General features: G+C 37.5%; 1 protein-coding gene across 1 annotated transcript; it reads right to left on the bottom strand.

The window, feature by feature from the left end:
• Positions 1 to 19,932: 19,932 nt before the first annotated feature.
• Positions 19,933 to 20,517, bottom strand: LOC133722995 (agamous-like MADS-box protein AGL29). The gene has a single exon (XM_062149830.1). It carries the CDS (start codon positions 20,515 to 20,517, stop codon positions 19,933 to 19,935), a length of 585 nt encoding a protein of 194 aa, XP_062005814.1.
• Positions 20,518 to 23,612: the final 3,095 nt, after the last annotated feature.

The raw sequence follows: 23,612 nt of genomic DNA, 5'->3' as shown, positions 1-23,612 counted from the left end.
TTTTGAGTTGTGGTGTGGCAGAAAGCCTAGCCTCCACCATTGTCATGTGTGGGGATGCCCTGCAGAAGCTAGGATTTACAATCCAAACATTAACAAGCTTGATCCTAAAACTGTAAGTTGCTATTTTATAGGTTATCCTGAAAAATCTAAAGGCTATAAAGTTTATGCAGCTCAACACTCACCAAGAATTTTTGAAACACATCAAGTAAAATTCTTGGATGAGAAAATTCACAATACAAGTCTTGAAGATTTATCTTCCGAATTTGAAGAAATTGTGGAAAATGAGCATATTGAAAGTATATTGCCTATAGTTCATGATACACAAGCAACCATTAGTGTTCCAGAAACTCAAAATGCACAAGATCAACTTGTTGATCAAGAAATGCATTTTGCAAATGATCAAGCTAACCCTGCACCCTTACCTGATCACCCACAGCCTGTAGAACCTCAACATCAGCCTGCAGAACAACACCAAAACATGAATCCCCAATTAAGAAGATCTAATAGAGCAAGGAAACCAACTTATGGGGGCGAAGATTCTGACTACATTGTTTATTTGCAAGAACATGAAGTTGAAATTGATATTGCAGATGACAATGATCCAGTCACTTTCAATCAAGCTATTAAAAGCAGTCAGTCAAGTGAGTGGAAACAAGCTATGGAAGCTGAGATTGAGTCCATGAACCACAATGCAGTTTGGGATTTAGTGAAACCTGACCCCAAACAAAAGGCTATAGGCTGCAAATGGGTGCACTACACCATAAAGTCTCATCTATAGCATTTGAAAAACGCTATGGTAGGATTCGATAGCATTTTAGTAAATGCTATGTCTGCCCCAGCTATAATAGGTACATGGTCAGTCATAGCGTTTTCGGAAACGCTATAAAAAAGTCTGCATCTATAGCGTTTCACAAACGCTATGAAAAATTCCGCATCTATAGCGTTTGTATAAGATTCAATAGCACTTAATAAATGCTATTGTTAAAAAATCAATAGCACTTCCAAAACGCTATTGAACAATCAATAGCATTTAGTAAGTGTTCTTAATACCTATGTCATAGCTATTAGAAAATGCTATAGACAATATCTGATAGCACTCAATGGTCCTGCTATCTTACATCTTTAAGTGCTGTCAAAAGTACACAAACGAACAATTGCTCATTACATAATTTCAGAAGCAATCAAAATAGAAAGCTTTAACATTCATAAATTAAAAAGTACTACATTGTCTCAGCCAAAGTTGTTTTCCTTTTGTACGTACAAATGAAGCAAATCCTACTAAAAAAAAAAGCCTTTATAAAGACACTAATCTGTTACTCCTAGCAAATGCTTTCTTTCATCTATACAAAAGTGTGAGGACTAGATACTAGTTTCAAACAAAAAGCTGATGGAGTTGAAAGTAGATAACATAAAACCATCCTTATCCCGTAAGCCACTAAGCCTCATTGCAAAGTTATATTGAATAGATATACAGCAAGCTGATTTCTGCAAATGATTACGAAAGAATGATTAAATGTATGTCTTTGCTACTGTGGGCACCCATAAGAATGATAGCCAGTAAATAAGGATCCATTTTCCTGCAGCAAACCAGCACAAAGTTCAACATGGATCACAGATTTTCCTGGATTAAAGCAAAGATCAAAACTTAGCTTATATAAAGCTAATAGTGACTAGTCTTTAATCATGCAAAATAAGTCTAGTCTTTAGGTCAGAGCAAAGTCATAGTTCCCTAAATCAAGTTCAGGACATTGAATATATATCAAGTAAAATAAGCATCAACTTATATATATCTTCTAAATTATGTGTGAATATATATAAGCAAAATAAGGCAATAAGCATCAACTTATATATATCCTCTAATTTAGGTGTGAATATATATTAAGCAAAATAAGCATAACTATATATATATATATATATATATATATATATATATATATATATATATATATCTTCTAAATTAGGTGCAGATTAAAGAAGATGAACAAATTCCTAATTTAAAACAAGGATCAAAGTAGTGCAAAATAGGGCCTAAAATTGAAAGCAAAGTCAAGAGTTTCATACCTTTTGGGAATTGTGGAGTCTTGAGCTTGTTTAGTATGGTGGACGATGGAGAGGAAAAGAACTGCACCTCCAAGTAGTGAGATACTCATTGTCCTGTCTTGGTATGCTCCTCCATTTGCTGATAAGGGAAAACAGAAACAAAGGAGGGGATTAGTTTATTAAAACTCTCAAATTTTTGGTGAACTCAATTGACCAAATATAACAACAAACAATCAGTGCACTACTTAATTGTCCATGGAAACAATTAAATTTTAAATCAGTAGAGAATAAAAGAACAATATCACTCTTTTGGAATTAGGAAAAGACAGAGGCTGAAATTTGGAGCAATTGCCATCAGAGCCTACAAATTAACATGTAAAAAATTGAACTCCAAAAACAAAATGGTGCCAAACAGGTCATCTTGTAATATGGACAAAAGTGCAGACAACAAAAGTTAGATACAATCAAAGATATGCATCAGTTGAGATATCTGTTTCCCAAGTTATATGCATGTTTTACAAATCAGCCAATAACAAGTTACTTAAAGCAATTATCTAGAACAAAAGGTTTTGGAATTACCTTTCTACATGATAAACATTAGAACCGTATTGACCTTTCCATATACATCATCTTCAAAGGACTTATTCTCTAAAATTCCACCCCTTCCATACTATTCGTGTTCTATTGCTGCATCTTTGTGACCATATATGCCTGAGCAAATACTGCAATCCACATCATTTAACAAACACTCCATAAGTTTTTGATAAGTGAAGTTCAACAATGCAATGAAACTAAGGATTCTACAAAATCCGAATCATAATTTCAGAGCTGCATTTAACTCTTCCAGAAAATAACAATTAAATAGAGTATAGAAGAGCACATTTCTTTTCTCTTCTACTACCTACTTTCTGTAGTCATAAATGCTATAAGACATATCAAAATATACAAAGTGGAACAAACCACCCAAAACAAGAGTAAACACTCAACGTTATTCATTGAAAAATAAGATTCCAAAAAGCATGAAAGTTTGCCTAGAATTTCAAAACTAGTGAAATTCAACTAAAACCATCCTGGACAAAGTATTTCTAAAATACCCAATTAAGAAATGAATCAGAAAGTGACACTGCCTCCATCTATATTCTATACCCACACAGAGGCAACAAACCACACCCTAACAACCCAAAAACTAAAGCAAATTAAAGTCAGATACCATGTCTATGAATAAACAAAACAAAAATTTAAACGCATAAATATGAGTAGTTTAGGTCAAGCAGTCAACTAACCAAAACCCAACAAAAAACCCTGTAATAAGTATTACCAAAAATTTGATTTGGCAATGTGAAGAGCAGTGTTTAGGGTTCGTTGTTCTAAACAGATCCCCGCAGTGAGGCCGTGAGGGTAAGAACTGTAAGTAAGTGAGGACGCATAACTCGGTGGTGCGCTGGCGGCGCTGGAGCACTTCAATGGCATCGTGGAGGCGTCTAGGGGAGGCGGCAAGGTCAGAGGTTTGGAGAGAGACGACGGCGACGACATGGCGAAGAGGATGCGTGGGTCGGAAAGGCCGTATGAGCATATCGGGACGATGAGGCTTGGCATCTGCTGAAGAGTAGTTGAAAAATCCCAAATCTATTAAAGTTTCCGAGTCGAATGTAGAGAGAAAAATCCCAAATATTTATCTAGATGCTTCAAGGGTTTTGGTATATAAATTGGGACAACAACCCAAAATTGAACAAAATCCCACTTGAAGATACAAAACCCCAAATTAATCTCCAGCTACTAGGTATTTTAGTATTAAGATTCTTGAAAACCCTTGACTAAGCGGCGTAGGGCCTTTCAAACATATAGAAGACGGAATAGCAAGACGATGAGATATGTGAGAGAGAGAGAGAGAGAGAGCTTACCTGAAGGGACTTGTGAGATCTTGGATTCTTGGCTAGGCTTCAGATCTGAAAGATTGAACAAAGATAGGATAGGAGAGAGGCGGAGAGGGAAGTGTTTTTTTTCCTTCACTGATGTTCTGCTTTCTAAGTTCTAACATTCCTTATCCTTATTATTTGTGCGGAGACTAATTTTTTTAAAATTCAATTGATCGCGCCTGCACAAAGCAAGTCCTCGCTTTAATTTTCATGAGGTGGCAACAACACGCGTCTATAAAAAATAATCATAGCGTTTCTTATTGATTTGTAGCGTTTGTGACTTTGACCCGTAGTCAAACCAATAAATTATAGCACTTCGTGAAAAAACTCTATCTTGAAATGCTATTAATAAGGAAAGTTCTTGTAGTGGTGTTTAAAACTAAGAGAGATGCAAATGGGAATATTGAGAGACACAAAGCTAGGTTAGTTGCCAAAGGTTTCACACAGAAGGAGGGTATTGATTTTACTGAAACTTTTTCCCCAGTTTCAACCAAAGACTCTTTTAGGATCATTATGGCACTTGTAGCTCAGTTTGACATGGAGCTACACCAGATGGATGTCAAGACGGCCTTCTTAAATGGAGAACTCGATGAGGTTATTTACATGAAGCAGCCTGAAGGGTTTATAGAACCAGGAATAGAAGACTTAGTCTGCAAGCTAAGAAAATCCATTTATGGTTTAAAACAAGCTTCTAGACAATGGTATAAAAAGTTTGACTCTGTGATTTCTTCTTTTGGATTCACTGAGAATTTAGTGGATGAGTGTGTTTATCTCAAAACATCTGGAAACCAATTTATATTTCTGGTACTTTATGTTGATGACATTTTGTTGGCCAGTAGCAATTTAAAGCTACTTAAAGAAACCAAAGCCTTTTTGTCAAAGAATTTTGACATGAAGGATTTAGGTGAGGCATCATATGTACTAGGAATAGAAATTATAAGAGATAGGGCACAAGGTTTGCTAGGATTATCCCAGCAAAACTATATTGCTAAAATTCTGAAAAGATTTGGCATGGAGACTTCTGCATCAGGGGAGGTTCCAATGTCTAAAGGAGATAAGCTCACTAAGAAACAAAGTCCAAAGAATGAAGTAGAAAAGGTGGATATGGAGTCCAAGCCTTATGCAAGGCTTGTTGGCAGCCTAATGTATGCTCAGGTCTGCACTAGACCTGATTTGTCTTTTGCAGTTGGTATTCTTTCCAAGTTTCAGTCTAATCCAGGTCATGAACACTGGGTAGCTGGAAAGAAAGTACTCAGGTACTTGCAGAGGACTAAAAACCACATGCTTGTGTATAGACAAGTGGAACAGTTGAAGCTTATAGGATACACAGACTCAGACTTTGCAGAAAATTATCCTGATTCCAAGAAATCGACTTGTGGATATGTTTTTATGCTTGCAGGAGGGGCTGTTGCTTGGAAAACTATGAAACAAACCTTAGTGACAACATCTACAATGCAGGCAGAATTTATTACAGTATATGAAGGAATGTGTGAAGGGCTATGGATTAGAAATTTCTTGATGCAGACTAGAATTTTAAGTCATATAGTTTCTGATGCTCTTGTAATTTATTGTGACAATGAGGCAGCTGTGTTCTTCAGTAAAAACAGTAAAAGGTCAAATAACTCAAAGCATATTGACCTCAAGTATGAGGTGAAATTTCAGTATTGAGTATAAGCACAGACTTTCAGCTTGTAGATCCATTCACTAAGGCATTGTCAGTTGCAGCCTTCAAGAAACATATCACTACTAGAGAAAACCCATTCAGAGACAAATTTATTTTGTCTCTAATAGCTGAGAATTCGTCCCCCAAAAAAATTTGAGACGGAACCGTTTTGTGGCTAAAGTCATCTCCTAAAGCTCGTCCCAAATTGTTTAAGGCAACGACCGATAAATTTCGTCTCCTAATGTATTTGGAGAAGAAATAAAAATTGTCCCCTATTCAATGAAATTTCATCCCCCATTCTCATTGAGCATTGAGAGAATGGAGGGAAAATAAAATAAATTGGCGCCAATCAGAGGAATAGGGGACGAACTCACTCCGTCTCCTTTTATTTTCAAAATTTAATTTTTTTTTCAAATTTAATGGCGCCAATTAGACAAATAGGAGACGAAACTCACTCCGTCTCCATTTATTCTAAAATTTTAAATTATTTCCAAAATTAATTTTAATTTTCAGTAAACTATTGAATGACAGTAGGCAAAAAATTTATCAAAAAGTTCAAATTTATTATGAATAATGTAGTGATAAACAAAGCCATAACATCAACTATTTTTCAACTCTAACTAACATGAACAAATTGAGCTTCATAAGTCTTCAACTAGAAACAAAATCTACAGCAGCTGGAGGACTGTCGTGGCCACTATTCTTTACATCAACGACCTTTTCCAATGACCTCAGCAGCATTCTTTACATCAATGACCTTATCAGCAGCAGCTGCAGCGGTCACAATAAGAAGTTCGCGAACCTATAAGTAAGGCCATAACATATTAGGTTAAGTGCATAAATGACTGAGTATAGTACATATATGATTAAGAAAGGGCAGAACTGATTAGGTTAAGTGCATAAATGACCGAGTACAGTACACATATGAAAATTGTTTATGACATAACTCCTGTACTTTTCTTGTTTCACAAATTGAAAGCACCATAGTTCTAACTCATTCTCAAATCAAACCCAAGACCCAAAATCTAACACTACTCATCACAAATTCCAATTCAAACCTCACTTAGAGCATCATTCAAGACAGTACTTTGTCAGATTTCTAACCAACAACTACATTAACATTGAAAAAGATGTGGGAACACAAAGACGAAAAGTGCTTTTCAACTAGCCGAAGTTTCAGAGGATACCACTACTCGACACACACATATATACGACCCAAATTTATATGTACTTCAATTCTAGAAACCGCAAATTTAAAAATGAATCAAAATCTAATTAATCAAACCATATGAAAAGGAAGTATTACCAAATATGACACAAATCCAAAGAAACCACACCATTCTCCATGTACGGCGACGGAAGCTCGTCAATGTTGAAGTCGAGAGGTGGAGGCTGCGCCGGGGCGACCAGAGAAGAAAAGGAAAGCTTGGGAGGGAAATGGGGAGCGGCGTGGCTGCCGAAGGAGGAGCCAGCCATCCGGCCTGGGCACGGCGAAGATCTGGTTAGGGTTTATCCGTCCAGGCAACGCGAAGATCTTGTTCAGTTCAAAAGAGAACAACCAAAGAACACAAATGACCTTTAATAAAAGATCAAAATATATCTTTTTTCTTTTTAATTACTTGTAATTTTACTTGTTTATCCTTATACATTGATGTTGTTTTCACAGTGTGTATATGAGGGGTACTTACGTAAAAGTAATATTTTGGCTAACAAACACTTAAATTTTAATAGATAAAATAATTAAAATAAATGAATCATGATATACTAAACTCTATTCATATAAAAGATGATCAAAAATCTAATAGAACTTTTTTGAAGAGATGATCAAGAATCCAGATTTTCAAAAAAGTTCTATTAGATTCTTAGCAGTAGCCAGCAATGCAATTGTCTTCTAGTCAAGCATCTAACCTTACTATGACATCAAAAAACAAAGATTAGCAATAACAAAACTAAAAAGAGACTGAAATTCTACAACTTAGCCCTAATTCAAGATTTAGGGTACTAAACGGGGAGAAGAGAAACTAAGAGGCCGGGGAGATAGATGAGAGGGATTGCATGACAGAGACACTGTTGTTGGGAGGTATTGGTGTTTGGAGGTTTGTATGGGGAAGTCGTAGAGTAGTGATCCTCGAATAGTTCGAAGAATTAAGATAAATTGAGAGGCTATTTATATGTGAGATCGGAACTACATCGTTTCACTCCCAATTAGTTGCTAGTACATTATTTATTTTTGCCCGCTAACAAAATTAGGGATGAAATTTTTTGTCCCTAATTCTTCTTTGTCCAAAATTTGAAATTTGGTGCAACTAACTGCTTAAATTTTATCAATTTTTGGCAAAATCTGAAACACATAGGAGACTAAATTAAATTTCGTCCCCAATTAAATTTTGGGACTAATATTTTTTGTCTCTAATTGTAACTTATTTGTCTCTAAATAGCGTCGATGGAGAGTTTTGAAAGACAAAACTTTTAGGGACAAAATAATTTTTTTTGTCTCTAATCATGTGTTTGGGGGACGAAAAATTGGTCCGTCTCAAAAAGTTTTGTCTCTAAATGGGTTTTCTCTAGTAGTGTATTGAGAACATTGGTGTTTTACCTAGTTTAGGTTCTTGAGTTCAGTGGGAGCCTATTTAGTAAGAGCAAATTTTTATGAGTTTTGTATTTTCTAAGTTCTTGTAAGTTTTTGGTAGTTGTGAATTCCAATTTATTCATTATCACAACGTTATGTATTATTGAATATTGATTATCAATAAAATTCTCGAGGTATTTCATTCAAGTTGTGTTACTGCAATGCTCTGCAACTTTATTTTGTATTCTTGATTTACCTAAATGTCAGATGGTCTTGTAATTTCAGTGAACATGTTCTTCCGATTTAAAGTACAAGCATCAACACCATCAGTGTTTTTCAGTTTTGCTTGAGTTTCATTTTGAAACATTCAGTTGGACCATTTAGGTATATGATCTTCTAGTAATACTGTTTGTACCCACATTTGCATGTCCACTCAGACATAGCTAATGTGCATAGTTAGATTGATTTCTAATTACAATGAGCCGCTCAAAAGGTAATTGGGGGCCGATAGATAGAAATATTGGCCAATGAATAATTGGACAATTCATTTTGGTCCAAGACAAGTCACATAAAAACTAAGGCCAATGGGAAGTTTCGAAAGTTAGGCCATTGGTTATCGGCCGGCCCGTAGTCGTCAATTTAAAAAGAGACTTATTGTCTAAAATATCATCGGCCGATTGTTCAAATCCCTCTAGTCAGTTTCCAACTCGAACTCAACTTAGAAAGATAATAGCCGACGTAGTTAGTAGTTCAATCAAATTGAAGTTCGTTAGCCGATGAAGAGAGTTCAATCCAAGGTAGTCTACTTCAAGTTTAATTGCAGCCGTTGATGAACACATCAGAGCCGATCCAGATAGAGTCCAGCGTCAAGTCAGCCGACGATAAGTATTGAAGCCAAAGCAAGATAGAGTCACTGAGCCAGAAGGAGGCCGAATTCCACTCAACTTCAAAGAGCCAAGAGATAAGTTCAAGTCACAAGAGCAGCCAATATAAATAGAAGCATCGACAGAAGACATAATACACACAACTCCAGAAACTCAAGCCATCAAGCTTTTCTTATTTTCGTGTTACCTTTTGCTTAGGTAGAAGTTCCGTCTGTTTCCCTAGTTTATTTGCTCTGCTAGTTACAATTTCAATTGCTTTAATTTCCTTGTAGCCTAGTATCGATTTTGAATTGTTCTCTTTGTTTTCTTTCAAACAGTAGTTAATAATTTTCAGCCATTCCATATTTCAGTTTCGTTGTTATTATCTTTTATTTGCTCCTTATTGTCTTTATGCTTTATTTGTTTGACCATGTTATTTACTGTTCGTAGTCGCATAGTAGCTATCAATCTTGAAGATTTCATTCGTTACGAGTTCACCTTTACAGTTACTTGTTATTATTTGGATCCAATTGATTTAAGCCCTGTGACCAGACAATTCATATTCACTCACACTCTCACAACCACACCCAATTCACCCGACCTTCAGCCATCAAGTCCTTGATCCAAAGGCAGCGAACTATCGGCCGAGAGTCAGTTCCTTCCTCGGCCAACAATTGCTTGATAAGTCAGAACTACATCTACTACAACTACAATTGCACACTTGGCCTTCTGGCCGTGTGCTGGCACGCCCCGCAATCTACTCACCAAGAAGGACATTTGTTCCTTGATCTCTCGGCTTTCTGGCCGAGGTGATTTTTAGAGGCAACAAATACACGATGTTCATATACTGCATCATTTTGTTTTTAATAGCATATGTGGAATGCAGGGGCTTATGTTAGTGGTCTGGAAGTGCTGCATTTTTGTCAAAGTGTATGCTTTTCCTTGCTCTGCATAAGCTACTGTGTTTTGACCATGCTGAATGGATTTTGAGACTTTTCCTTATTCTGGTGCACACTTCAGTTGGTTGTAAACGAGTTAATGTTATTCAGTTTTGGTTGTCCTTGATAACCAGTGATAGTCCAAGTGGGAGATTGTTAGATCAAAAGTGGACTCATCACAAGTTATCTTAGAGCAACTAGGAAACCATCAAAGCATTAAATCAAATACAACATGGATTTGGAAAAGAATCAACCTAGATATCTAATGTGATAGTGTATTTATCATTGGATTAGGAATCTATTAATTGGAGTACAAGAAAGTACTAAACTGTGATGCATTAGGATTCTTAGATACAAGACTTGATCCTTAAGGAAAACCTTTATGGGAGGATTCTTAGGACAAGTACTTGTATAAATAAGAGGTTAGGGTCCCTATTATCACCACTGTTTTACAAGCATAGTGTTCTGCCCATTCAGAAGCTTAAGTTGGTGAATAGCAGAAGACTTCGACCTCATCCTCATCTTTGTTTCTGCAGCTGCAACAATGGCCTCAACTTATGACGTCAATGGTATGTTTAAGGTTAATGATGAACATGTATTTGTGTGAACTTGTTTTGTAAATTAGTTTTACAATGGTTTCGATTTTCACTGGCATATGTAATGGTGTGATGGACTAAAGGGTAAAAAATAAAAAATAAAAAATAATTGAATGACATGTAATAATTTGTGTTACGATTATGCACTTCCTAATAATTTTTTGGGTAATGTAATGATTTGTATAAAATTCTATGCAGTTACTCTGTTACTTCATACATTCAATTCATAGTTTATGGCATGGGTATCGTTAATAAAGTACAATAAAATTTTGATAAATAAATATCCAATAAATTAATAATCTTGATTAAATAATAAAATTAATAATCTCAATTAAATAATAAAATTTTAATTAACCTAAATCATATACCCTAGTGAGAGAGCGCCACTCAGGTTGGTCGTTTTGTGCGTCTCCATGATCCATCCGACGGCGCGTCTTATAAACGTCCTCGTCGGCCGAGAAAGCTAGTTTAGAGAGGCAAACGGTGGGAAGCTTTGGCATAGCTGTGGTTAGGATGGAGGAGATTGGTTCTCGGCTTGTGGGGCTAGAAATCATACTCGATCTGGGCTGACTGTTGTCGCGGTTAGGGGAGCGGCAGTTTAGGGGTCGCTGTGGAGGTACTGTTCAGGATCCTGGGGCCATGGAGTCGGATCTGGTGATGGGGTGGAGGTATCAAAGGAGGATTTGGGTGGCGGAGTTGCAGACTAGTTTGAACAAGGTGGGGTTTGCACATCAAGGCTGATCGTCATGAAGCTCGGGAATGTGGATGTCCCAAATTGGTATATGAAGTCTGGGCGGAACTATGTTGGTAGGCGACGCCCCTTGTAGGTGTGGCTACATTGGAGGTGCAGCGATGAAGGTGTGGTGGTGAGAGCTGGAGTGCAGAGACAGACTTGGGTGTTGATTGCTTCCGTTATTTTATCCTCTGGTGGAGAAGTGCCAGAAGTGGGAATCAATGAATGAGGTGATGTGGCTGGTGGATTTGCAAGTGCAAATCGCGACCAGTTTGGAGCAGTTGCATGAGTCTGTTGCAATTGGTGGAGCAACAAGTGTTGTTCGCAATTAGTGTGGTGCAGTTCAACGTGGTGGTGTAAAGAGTTGGAGGCTGCAGACCTTGAGTGTAGTGTCCCGACCAAGTGATGAGGGGCCCGTATTGGTAGATGGCGGTTGCTAGGCTTTTGAGGTCTTTACTCGTTTGCAGTAAAATTTTTGTTTGAGTGCTTTAGTTGTCTTTTGTCTTTGGGTCTATGATCAGATCTCAGATAAGTCTTTCCTCTTTCGAGTTAAGGTTGTCGTCATGGATTCCAACAAGTGGTTGGATTTTGGTAGTAGGTTCTTTGTTAATAGAACCCAGTCTTCTGCTAGCTTAAAGCCGTGCGTTTCATTATTAGCCTATGTTTAGGATTTCAGGAGATCCTGAGATGGCCCACCCAATAGTTTTCGACTAGTCAAATCATGTCCCAGTGACTGCTACCTATCTTGGTCAATTTAGCTCGATCAGCTGCCAAATTCAACCTTCATCGTTGGATCTATTAACATGTTAGTCTCTCTTCTTTAAAGTGAGGATGTGTAGTGTGAGTCTAGAGTTGTTTGTCATTGGTTGTAATCCCTTGTCGGGTGTTGTGATTGTCGTGTAAGTACAGTTTATTTAAATGAATTTTCTTTTGATAAAAAATAAAATAAAATAAAATCTTCTAATTCCAACTTGGGCCAATGTACTAAATTAATGACCTCGCTAAATACATCAGACGATAATTTTCTTAAAATACTTTAAGGCCTAATAAAAATATAAATTAATAACTAATGTGATCTGCTCATGAGACCTAAAGCTGATTAGTCGGATTGTTGATATGTGATTAAAAAGTAGGTCGCATAAACAATCCCTTAGAATTGCAGCAAAAAAAAAAAAATTAAATAAAAAAAAACATAATAGTCGGATTGTCGATATGTGCCGTTCTGAATTTTGGATCTCATGAAATATCAATTTCTTGTCAAAAAACATAATTTTATATGTGTTTTAATTCAAAAAAAAATTCGTATTTTATTTTTGTATAAAGATACTTAATTTATATATTTTTTGTATATTATATTCGTGCTAAGATTTTTGTACATAAATATTAAAATAGTATCTAAAAGACATAATGTCTTGCTTAGCCAAAGTCGTTGAGCATATATTCCTTAACAAATAATGCTTACAGCCTTACATCACTTGGTATTGTGAACAATTGGTCATGTCTACATTTATACTGCAATTGATTTTTCGTTGATTTTGTGCGAATACCAAATTCATGTCTTCGAGTAAGGTGAAGTTTGAGGTTAACTAGGCGTGTCAGTGATTAACTGATTTTTTTTCTTTTGACAGAAGAACTTAAATTATATTAAATCATAGACAATTATTACAATTGTTAAAAGGGTCATTTTGAACATCAGCGGGAGCTAAAAGTAACCCTAAATGGTTAACATGAAAATAAAATGCAGAACAAAGATTGCTAAATGATTGTTCGTTTACAAAATTCAAGCTGACTACTTAAAAATAGAAAATTGGTGCAACTACAAATTGATGTAGAGTATTTTCATCCCAAATTAACGAATTACTCTGCTCACCAATGCACGCAATTATAGTGCTCACAATACATTAACCCAAATTAGACTCATTGAATTTTTTGAGAATTCTCACCACCAATTTGCAAGGAATGAAAATTAAAATAAGATCTACTGGAGAACTTGACTTATATGTGACACCAAATACCCGAATACCCTGAACAATGCTGAACATCACATTCTTCATCCACCACCCTAGCAGGCCACAACCGACTAGACTCCAGATCCATTTGTTGGCAATTAATCCGTCCCAGAGATAGTCATGCCTAATTAACAACACTGCTAGCCAAATTCGACCCGGATCCCAAAGATCCCGATGCACAACAGAGTACAAAACAAACTACATCCACAATCCAGCAATGATCAAACCCAGAACCTAGCCAAAGCAACGCGAATCCATCGAAGGGTTTAGGGAGAGGGAGGGGGGGGGGAGACACCGAGACAGAGATTATGTGACACAATATTCTCGTTATCGTTAAAAAATTAAGATCCTCTAACGTTAGTATTTGTGAATTTCATAAAATCTTATCCCCCTTCTAATCTAATGGATTTCATTGTGCCACATAAGCTAACATTCGTTTCTAACCTTTTCTTGCATAACTTTGTAATGATTAGGTTCCTTCTCTTACTTTTATTCAAAAAAATAAAAAATCAAGACACACAAAAATATCCTAGAAGACGTTTTCTCTCTCTCTGAGAAACCCTAGGCCGGTCTCTCCGCTTGATATTTGTTCTCGTCCGGCCTGGCCGTCGTCTTGGGGTTGCTGCCGGACGGGAGATCTACTGCCCAAGGATTGCGTCTAAGGGATTCTCCCCTGTTCGTCAGATGGTTTGGCTGGGATGGTGGCGGGGGCGATGGTCGTGCGGCATAGGCTGATTTACTGATCCCCGCAGATGGCTTCTTCGATCGACGGCGCTATGGGTCTTGCTCGACAGCGATGGGGATTGCGAGGCCTGGCTCGGGGATGGCGCTTCCGTGGTGATGCAGGTTGCGCCAGCGTGGCTCGGCGGTTTGGATCGCGGAGATGGTGCAGCGGTGCAGATCGTGGCGACGCGACGATGTGGTTGGCCGGAACGTGGCCGGACTGTGGTGCACGACGGGTCTGGGAAGAGTGGTGGACTGGTCCAAACCAAGAAGATGGGCCTACGTGATCTCTTTGGTGACCCTTTTGGGCTGGGGTTATGCCCTAGTCCATTATTATTTTGGGCTAAGTTTGTTTTCTAGTTTATGTAGGCCTCTTATGGGGCAGTCTAGTGGATTTTTTTCCTATCTAGTTTTAGTATTGGGTCTTGGTCTTGTCGACTTAATTCTCAGTGTATCTAGTTGTACACCAATTGAGGTCTCTAGGCGACTAGATTTACTGTTTTCCGAGTTAGGTTGGGAGGGCCGGATCCTTCTACTTTTCTAGCGCCTCCGGCGTAGTACCAAAGGGGGATCCCGCTATTTTTATGATGTATTCAATGTCAAATGAGTGACCTAGTTCCTATGTACCATTGTGGGTACTAACACATCTTCTTGCCTGTCTTACATGACAGCGGAAGGGTATGTAATGGTCATTCTGGCTTTTGATCAATATATTGGCTTTGCCTTCTTCAAAAAAAAATTAGGTTCCTTCTCTTTTAATTGAATTTTAGTTAAAAAGAACTAGTATAAGGATCCTTGTAAGCAAGTATTTCTAAATAATTCTATAGCCAATGACATATAAGCCACTTTTATTATCTTTGTTATTTTATGTTCTTATCTCATAAAGCCACCAAAATGTAAGAAATATCATTATTTAAAGCAATATCACTGCATTTTTAATCTTCAGTATTTATGCAAATGTCACTGTGTCAAAACAGTTATTGTTATTAAAAAGTTATTGCCAACGAACAAAAAAGATACTACTCATGAACAAAAAAGCTACTATTTAATAACCAAAAAGCTATTATAGATGAATCTAAAAGTTATTTTTATTTTTCAGAAAAATTATTGTCATTCACGGCGCTTAGGCATAAAAATATAGGGTGTCTTATTTTATTTTTTTTGAAAAGGGGTTTGGAACCCAGCCTAACTAGGAGGCTCAGCCCCACGCCCGGTTCCATTTATTGAAATACTATTTTGCAACGGGGGGGGGGGGGGGGGGGGGGACACAAAACCTGAACCCCGTGCTACATTAGAACAATGACAATAATCCTCGTAGACAATGACAATGACAATAGGGTGTCTTATTTGATAATACAAGTTTTAAAAAGAAACTCATAGTAATTTGCTATATATAATTTCTCAATAAATAAAGCAAGTAATCAATATGGTCATTTAAGGATGAAAAAGGGTTTTTGGCTCTCTCCAAAACCTAATCACTGGGGCTATGGTTCTCCAATTCGACGATTGATTCCAGTCTCTGTCCTAAGTGGGGACTTGTTCTTCATGTTTTGTGGTTTTTGCACCAACACTCCAACGCCATCTTTTTTCGACGACCACTCAACCCAGCCAACACATTGCGCTCAGATATCACCACTAAGCCTTGATGGTATGAACTTGAAGATGATAGTGACAGCCAGAAGATCTGATTGTGATCAATGATTGGCGTGCATGGATATCTGGCTTCTGGATTTGACCATGGAGGGAATGACTCAAACCCTCATTCGATGAAATTGTGTGGGCTGACATGATGGCTGGATCGTGTCTGGTTAAGAGGTCTGGCGATCAGAAGTTGGGCTTGAAATGGATCAAGGCTGAATCAAGAGGTCAAGAATGGCGGGCCAGCTTGGCTCTAGGTTTGAAATGGATTACGAGTTAGAATTGGCTGGGCAGAGCGATGCCGGCTTTGAAATGGTGTGACAAAGCCTTCCATCATACTGTGATTGTGATCAAAGGCATCCGGTCTCATGGAGCGGTGGTAGCATGCACTACTCTCCAATCAGAACATAAGGTGGTGAGTTCGATGATGGTAGAGGGTATAATGGTCGGCGTTAAGAGGACCCCTACTTCTAGTAGGGTGTCTAAATCATTTAGGTGGCTCATTTCAAGTGGATGGCCTCAATCTAACAGGCCTGCTGCTTCCATAGTTAGGTAGGCATGTTGTTTGGATTTAGACCCAATTGTGGCCCAAACTGATGAGCCTAGGTCTTTTAAGTTTGGTATTTGGGACCCCGGATAATTATGTCAATTAACTAGCTTGTCTATTTACTATGTGTGTTGCCCAAATTTAAGTTTATTCTTAGCCTATCTACTATGTATTTTCATAGTTCATTGACTCGCTTTTGAATAAGTGAGTACTTGTTGTCTAATCAGTGATGCTAGCATATCAGGGCCTAGACTTACCTATAGAGATGCCAAGGGAATGTATGTATCCCTGTCATTCTAGTTTGAGTTGAATGAGAGAATTGATTTGTTGATTCTAAAAAAAAAAAATTGTAATTTCCTATAATTAAATTTATGGTTCGTCGACAATAGCTTTTTGAAAGACGTCAATAGCTTCTCAAAAGATTATTGTGAATGACATTAGTTTTTTTTGAAGAATGACAATAACATTTCAGTTTGTCGGCAATAACTTGTTGAATAATGATAGTAATTTTTCCAACGAATGACTATAACTTTGATGAAGAATAACAGTAGCTTTTTTATTCAACGGTAGTAGATTTTCAACTGATAACAAATTAACAATAGCTATTTGGATGCAGTGGCATTTTGGTAAATAATAAAATATAAAAATACGGTGGGATTTTTGTAATATTGATATTTCTTATATTGTGGTGTTGTATAAGGCTAAAATCACAATGATTTCACATTTGACACATCTTTTGGTAGATATTTTTAGATCTCACAAGCGATCTCTTAAAATGACCAAAAAAATAGATCTTTTACCAGAATCAAATATATATATATACAGATTTTATCCAGAGCGGAGTTCCACTTTGAAATTATTGAGTGAACTTCGAGTTTTTGGTTGCTTTTAGGTCGCATATCCACATCTCGACCGTTCAGTTTTTAGATACTAGTGTATAGATCATCTCTGCAAATTTTCAGCCAAATTGATGATCGTTAAGGTATCTAACTCACTTAAACCAATTGACGATCTGAATCTGTCCAACCTGAACCGTACTAGCTTTAAGGCAATTACCAATGCCTTAACGGTCATCAATTTTGCTGAAAATTTGCATAGATGATCTATACACTAGTACCTAAAAACTGTACGGTCGAGATGTGGATATGCGACCTAATTAAAAGCGACCCAAAACTCGAAGTTCACTCCGTAATTTCAAAGCGGAACTCCGCTCTGGATAGGATCTGTATATATATATATATATATATGGGTAGATCAGAGGCGGATGTCTGTAAAATGAGTAAAGTGCGGATGTTTTCATATCAACAGTTGGATTTTGTTTGACAAATCTAATGCACAATAACATCCAAAACTCACATGCGGATCGAGAAGAATGGCTAGCCAAATTCGTCATTGCCATTTGCAAACCCATAATCTGTGTTGCTCTTCATTGATTAAAAGGGTGTAGCAAATAAGAAGTCAATGGAAATAAAAAACGAAATGGTTCCACAATATTGATTAATGAAAATCCATAGCAAATAGAAGCAACCCATTAAAATCGAGAAGAAATATGGGAGGGAATAGACTTCGTTTCATGCTAGCGGGAGAAATCCATGTGAGATTCAATTAGAAACACACAAATAATTGAATTCGTAGCTCAAGATAAGAACCTTGACCTTGACTCAACTAAATTGGATCAATTAATCAATAGCTACAACACCCACTTTCTTATTCTCCCAAAAACAATTAATTATTGAAGAAAGTAGATCCAGATGATAATGGAATATCAAATTAAGGTACTGATATCAATTAGAGTCTTGGACTCATAAAAAACCAGTAATTGATGGTGATCAGATAGATGTTTGGAGGAGAAAACCCCCATCATGTCTTTGTAGTCATGTCTTCTTCTCTTTTGTTGGATGTACGCCTGTTGAACTGGGTTAGGGTCAATATGGGCAGCACAATTAGGAAACATGTGATATTATTGTGCATTGGATCTAACTCATTTCAAATTTGAGGATGTTTTTATTTTTAGCATATATAGTTTAACAATTTTTTTTTTTTGATGGAAAATAGGTCAACCCATTCATTAATATTCAACAAGCAGTACAAAAACGAAACACCCCTATGGGGTCGACAGAAAGAATCGTTCCTTAGAACCTCCTGAAATCCTATCCTAGAAGAATAAAACCCCAAAAAATCCCGAGTACACCCACCTTTTAGGAAGTCCACGCACCTTTATTCTAACAAAAACCAAGAAACCTCGAAGCAGACATAAAATTGGTTTCAACTAAGGCACTGGTTTTTGCGACCAAAACAGAAATTAAACAATACTATGGGCCATATAGACCCAATTCATCCAGCCCTATAGCATAAGGGTAATCCAGTCCACAGACCAGATCAAGGCCCATGCAACCCATCCTCTCCAAATGCAGGCCCAAAGAGTAGGGTAAACCAAAGCCCTAACCCAATGAGCCCACACATATCTTTCCAGCCACGATCCATCAGCCACGCCGCCGCCGCAGACACTCGCCGTCGGAGCCGCCACTCCAGCAGCCGCAACAGTTCCTTGGCCTGAATCTGATCCCGATCTAGCATAGCCCCCGGGATCACTCACCACACCCTCAGAGAGTGCTCGATCACAGCCCTCCATCACTTCTAAACTGTCCCCGATCGGATCTGAACCCAGATATCCTCGACCCCAGCCAACAACCAGTCCCCATCCGACCTCGCCCAGAGCGAACAGCCCAGCGCCGCTTGACGCCGATGAGAGACCATCTCGAGTCTGCGCAGCCCATCGGACCACCATCATGGGACACTGACGAAACCATTCGCCATCACCGCCAAGTAGAGTAGAAGAAAAAGGCAAGCCGCCTCCCTTCCAGCCCCAAGGAACCGAGCCACTGCGTGGCCGGAAAACCTCCCTGCCGAGAGTCAATAGATTTGCAGTACCGCCGCCTCCAATCAAGGCAGTTTGCGGCCTTAGGTTTTGCCTCTCTAGAGAGAGAGAGAGCATCGCGTTTTTATGTCTCAATGAGAATTTGTGTTGTCATGACATATATAGTTTAACAATTTAAACCACTCATTCTCTAGTTATATTTATACATATGAATCCTACAAAAAATTAGCTAAATTGAAAAACGTTTAATCATTTGATAAGCACCATCTTCGTTCTAATTTTATCTACATATTTTCAATGACCAATTATTATGAATTTATTTGATTTTTTGTATAAATAATTTTTGCATAAGAATTTAAAGAATCAGTGGTTGAAATCGTTGAATTAGGTCGTGTACTAGTGAAAAATAGTAAAATTCCTTAAATTTTAAAGATAATGAGGTCCTCTCTAGAATCTGCATTATATCAAGACACCCGCATCCACGCCTACAATTAATTTCAAGACCAAATGTATATCTAGAACTTCAGCAATAATTTTGAAAACAACCACCGAGATATAGTTGTATTATTATTGAGAATAAGAAACTACATTTAGGATAACATTAGAACAGATTCATAGATCAGTTTCTAATTAAAGTTTTCATACGGCTAAGCATTGATGTGTACTACAAATCAAGCAAGTACATATCAATAACCAATTGACTTATTAATAATAACTAGTTCTCTACCCCTTTCCCTCTTCTGTATATCGTCCCAGCGCCCAAGCCGGAAGAAGAGAGGAAACTGAAGGGATATTAATCTCATATTCTAAGAGGAGAAATTATTGCATGTTAATAATATTGTTATTATTATTAACATTATGGGTGGCAACATTGAGATGAACCAGATGATTAGAGAGACTATTGTGGAGGTTCTGGAAGGAAGCATACATTTGTTTTAGTTCCTCCGAGTCTAGCTCCTTAATAGGACGCTGCCACCAGCCGAGGCCTTCTTGCTCTGCACTTGCTCTTGCTCTTTCTTTCTGCAGAAGTACTTTCTCTCGAAGCTGTTCATCCCTGAGCTTGTCTTCTAACTCATTGTGCTTGTTCAGTATCTCCATGTATCTTGCACGCTTGTATGCTCCCACAAGAGAACCAGCGATCCTGTCATCGCTATTTTCTTGAGGAGGCTGGAGGTTTAAGAATCGGTCAGCTATGGATTCGATAGAGGGGTTACCGTACGAGAATGGTTTCTCAGATTCGGAGAACACCACGACACCAACCTCTGCACCGCATAGGGTTGCTAGCTCGTTGCACTTTTTGTAAATGCCAGATCTCCTCTTTGAAAAAGTGACATGGCGATCGTCTGCATTTGCAATTTTCTTTATTTCAATCTTCTGCCGTCCTCTGGTCTTCCTGCCTTCCATGGTGAAAGAAAAAAAAGTATCCAAAAAAAAAAAGACAAGAAACTATGGCAAATAATAGATTTAGAGCATTTTTGATATACTGACTGCTGCTACCGTTGAGTTGGTTATCTTTGCCTGAATTTGAGACGTTTATATAGCAGTGAAAGACTCAGTAATTATAGCGCACCAGCCTATTATGTTAACTATTTTGACATAAATTTCCTCTAAGTTGTACTTTCCTCTACATGAATATATAATAATTATCCTATTAATTGGCACTTTAAATATATACAAGTGAAATGAAAGGAAATTAAATTAATGGTATTAGCCTATTATATCATCTACATATTTTTCATTTTGTGAAGTAATAATTTTCTTTTCATGGGCACTTTAATGACCGATAACATTTTTTTTTCCGTTGGCACTTTAATCACCGATCACAATTTTCGATCACAATGTTCTTTTTGTTGGCACTTTAATGATCGATCACAATTTTCTTTTCGTTGGCACTTTAATGACCGATTACAATTTTCTTTTCGTTGGCACTTTAATGACCGATTACAATTTTCTTTTCGTGGGTAGTTTAAATATATTTGTTCTGTTAAGGTATTGACATCAAAAGGAAAAAAAAAGTATACTCTATTGACCCACAGGGTTCGCTTTCGCTACCTCTCTATGAGTTTTGCTTCTTGACAAGCATTTTGCTTCGGTCGTGTTCCGATATTCATGCGGTGTCATTCTTCGTGGCATGGTTGTTAGGTCCATAATTACCTAGTAATTATTTCCCTAATCTTACACTTTTGCTTAACCTTTCTGTTTATTTATATACATTTATTATGTTTTCCTTATCATGCTAAAAAATAATGGAGAAGCTTGGAATCGCATTAAAAAGTCAACTTTAGTACATTTTCCTACTCCGATTAGGAGAAACCGAGCTAAGCAAGGAGGGAGGAGCGGCAGCCAGATCAAATGAACTCCAAATGAGCAAAAATTTTACAAAAATATTCTAGACATCCTAAGGATCATTTCATGGCCTTCAAAAGATCAGTCCAACTTTTTGACTAAAAGACAAAAACTACAAAACAGGACCTGTACGGATTCCGGCAGAATTCCAGCCAAAATACGGTGAACTAAACTCTGAAATTTTACCAGGATGATCTATACTTATTCAGGAATATTTGGTATGAAGAAGTTGAAGGCCAATTCCGAAGTCTCGGTGGAGATTCAATTGAAGGAAGAAAGTACGCGAACGGACAAAAAATTGGTCAACGGAGGTCAACGCCAGATTCTGACCGTTTTCAGTCAAGTTGGCCGGCCAAGGACATGTGTGGAGGGCATGGAAGAGCTGTTGACTAGGGTTAGAGACTTTAGGTGTAGGTTATTTTAAAATTCAAAATTTAAAAGATGACAAGTGATCCATTTCTTACATTTTACACATTTGTCTCCCATTTATTGCCTTGTTCCCTTGCACAATTATCCTTCTACCCCAACTTTATCTCCTCCACCAAAATATCTATGGCTTTCTAAGTCATTTTTATGTGGAGTCAAAACTATATCCACATTTTGTGCTTACACATTTGTTCATCACATCTCACCATTGATTCATTTTGATCTTCACCCTTGGTTTGAATTGCCTTAGCCTTTAAATAGCCCATTCTCTCCCCCCAAAACCGTTCACTCTTTTACTCTCTCACTTTGCAACATCAAAAATTCTCTTTTCTCTAGTTCTAGCATAGTTTCTCTATAGTTTTGAGTTCTAGTTCATAGTTGCTTAAGTTTGTGCGAGAAATAGGTATGTAGGCACTTGGGTTTCACCAAAACCAAAGTTACTACACACTCTAAATCAATCACAACACTTGCTTTCACATATCCAAGCCTTTGTTCTTGCTTGTTCTTGAGTTTTGTGGATGTGTATGGTTGTTTTGGGTTGTAAAAACTGAAAATCACATACCTTGAAGCAATTCTCTCATCATTTTACATCTAGAGAGCTAGGTGGGATCTTTGACATCTTGGTTTGACTCCACCAAGAGTCAAACCCATGGGTAGTTCTTCCTTGTCCCTTCCTTCTCTCTTTAATTTGATGTTTATGGCTTTTTTTTGTAATAACATGGATTATGAGTAGTTGGATTTGAGGCTTAGCCCTAGCCAAACTTATGTGCAAATAATGTAAATTTCCTTGTGTTTTGATGTTTATGCATGTTTTGTATCTATGGGCTTCTAAACTTTAATGCTTACTAAATGTGTTCGCTAGCTTAATCACCTAGAAAGCATGTTTAGAAAACTAATGAATCGGAAACTTGAATTTGACCACTTCTCAAATCCGTGAGCATGAGTAGCCTTTAGGTGGTGTCTTAATAATTCCTACGGGATTTGTTAAGTTGCTTAAATTTCTTACTTTAAACTTAAAGCATGAACCGTGAGTTTAATGGCTCTAAGGGGGTGTTAGGCTTGCGGTTTATAGCCCATTTGTGTTTTAATGAAATATAAATGGGACTAAGGTTGTGTAATTTAACTTATCTTTACTAAAGTTTGTTGAGTTGCATGATTAGTTAGTTTCTTGGTAGCTTCACCAAAACACTAAGGGGAAATTTGTCAAAGCATGTTATTACATCAAATATGGGTTACATTTTGCGCATGAGTAAGGTTAGGTGTGATGCCTAAGTCTCTACTCCTCTCATTGATTTTGTCTCCACACTTTTATTAGCTTAGTTTAATTTTTTGTGCAATTTAGTTTATCTTAAAACTAAAATCAACCAAGCCATTTACTACCACAATTGTTAATACCATCCTTGCAATCTTTAGTTTCCAAAGGGCTAAGGTTGTGAACCTGTAAAAAGTTGGATTGCATGTTTTTCTAGGCTTTCTTGCGGAAATCTAGCTAGGTTTGAGGTTCCCCCAATCCTTTGGGTACAACACTCTTCGCTTCCCTGTATTAAAACTTGGCCTTCTACGCTTGAAAATTGATGCAAGTCGTTTTATATTTTGTGAGATTAGATACGGTGGATTCAGTGAAAGATGTTCTTGGAAAATGGGGATGGTCGGGAGCCTTAATTGTATGCACTAGCAATGGAAAAATTATCCCACCGAATGGGCAGGGCAGCATACTGGCTACAAGG

Source organism: Rosa rugosa, chromosome 7, assembly GCF_958449725.1.
Source record: "Rosa rugosa chromosome 7, drRosRugo1.1, whole genome shotgun sequence".
Taxonomy (NCBI): domain Eukaryota; kingdom Viridiplantae; phylum Streptophyta; class Magnoliopsida; order Rosales; family Rosaceae; genus Rosa; species Rosa rugosa.
This window is presented reverse-complemented; position numbering and strand designations above follow the sequence as displayed.

What these genes read in the sequence shown, in the direction of transcription:
- LOC133722995 (XM_062149830.1), bottom strand. Translation starts at nt 20,517, where the DNA reads ATGGAAGGCAGGAAGACCAGAGGACGGCAGAAGATTGAAATAAAGAAA.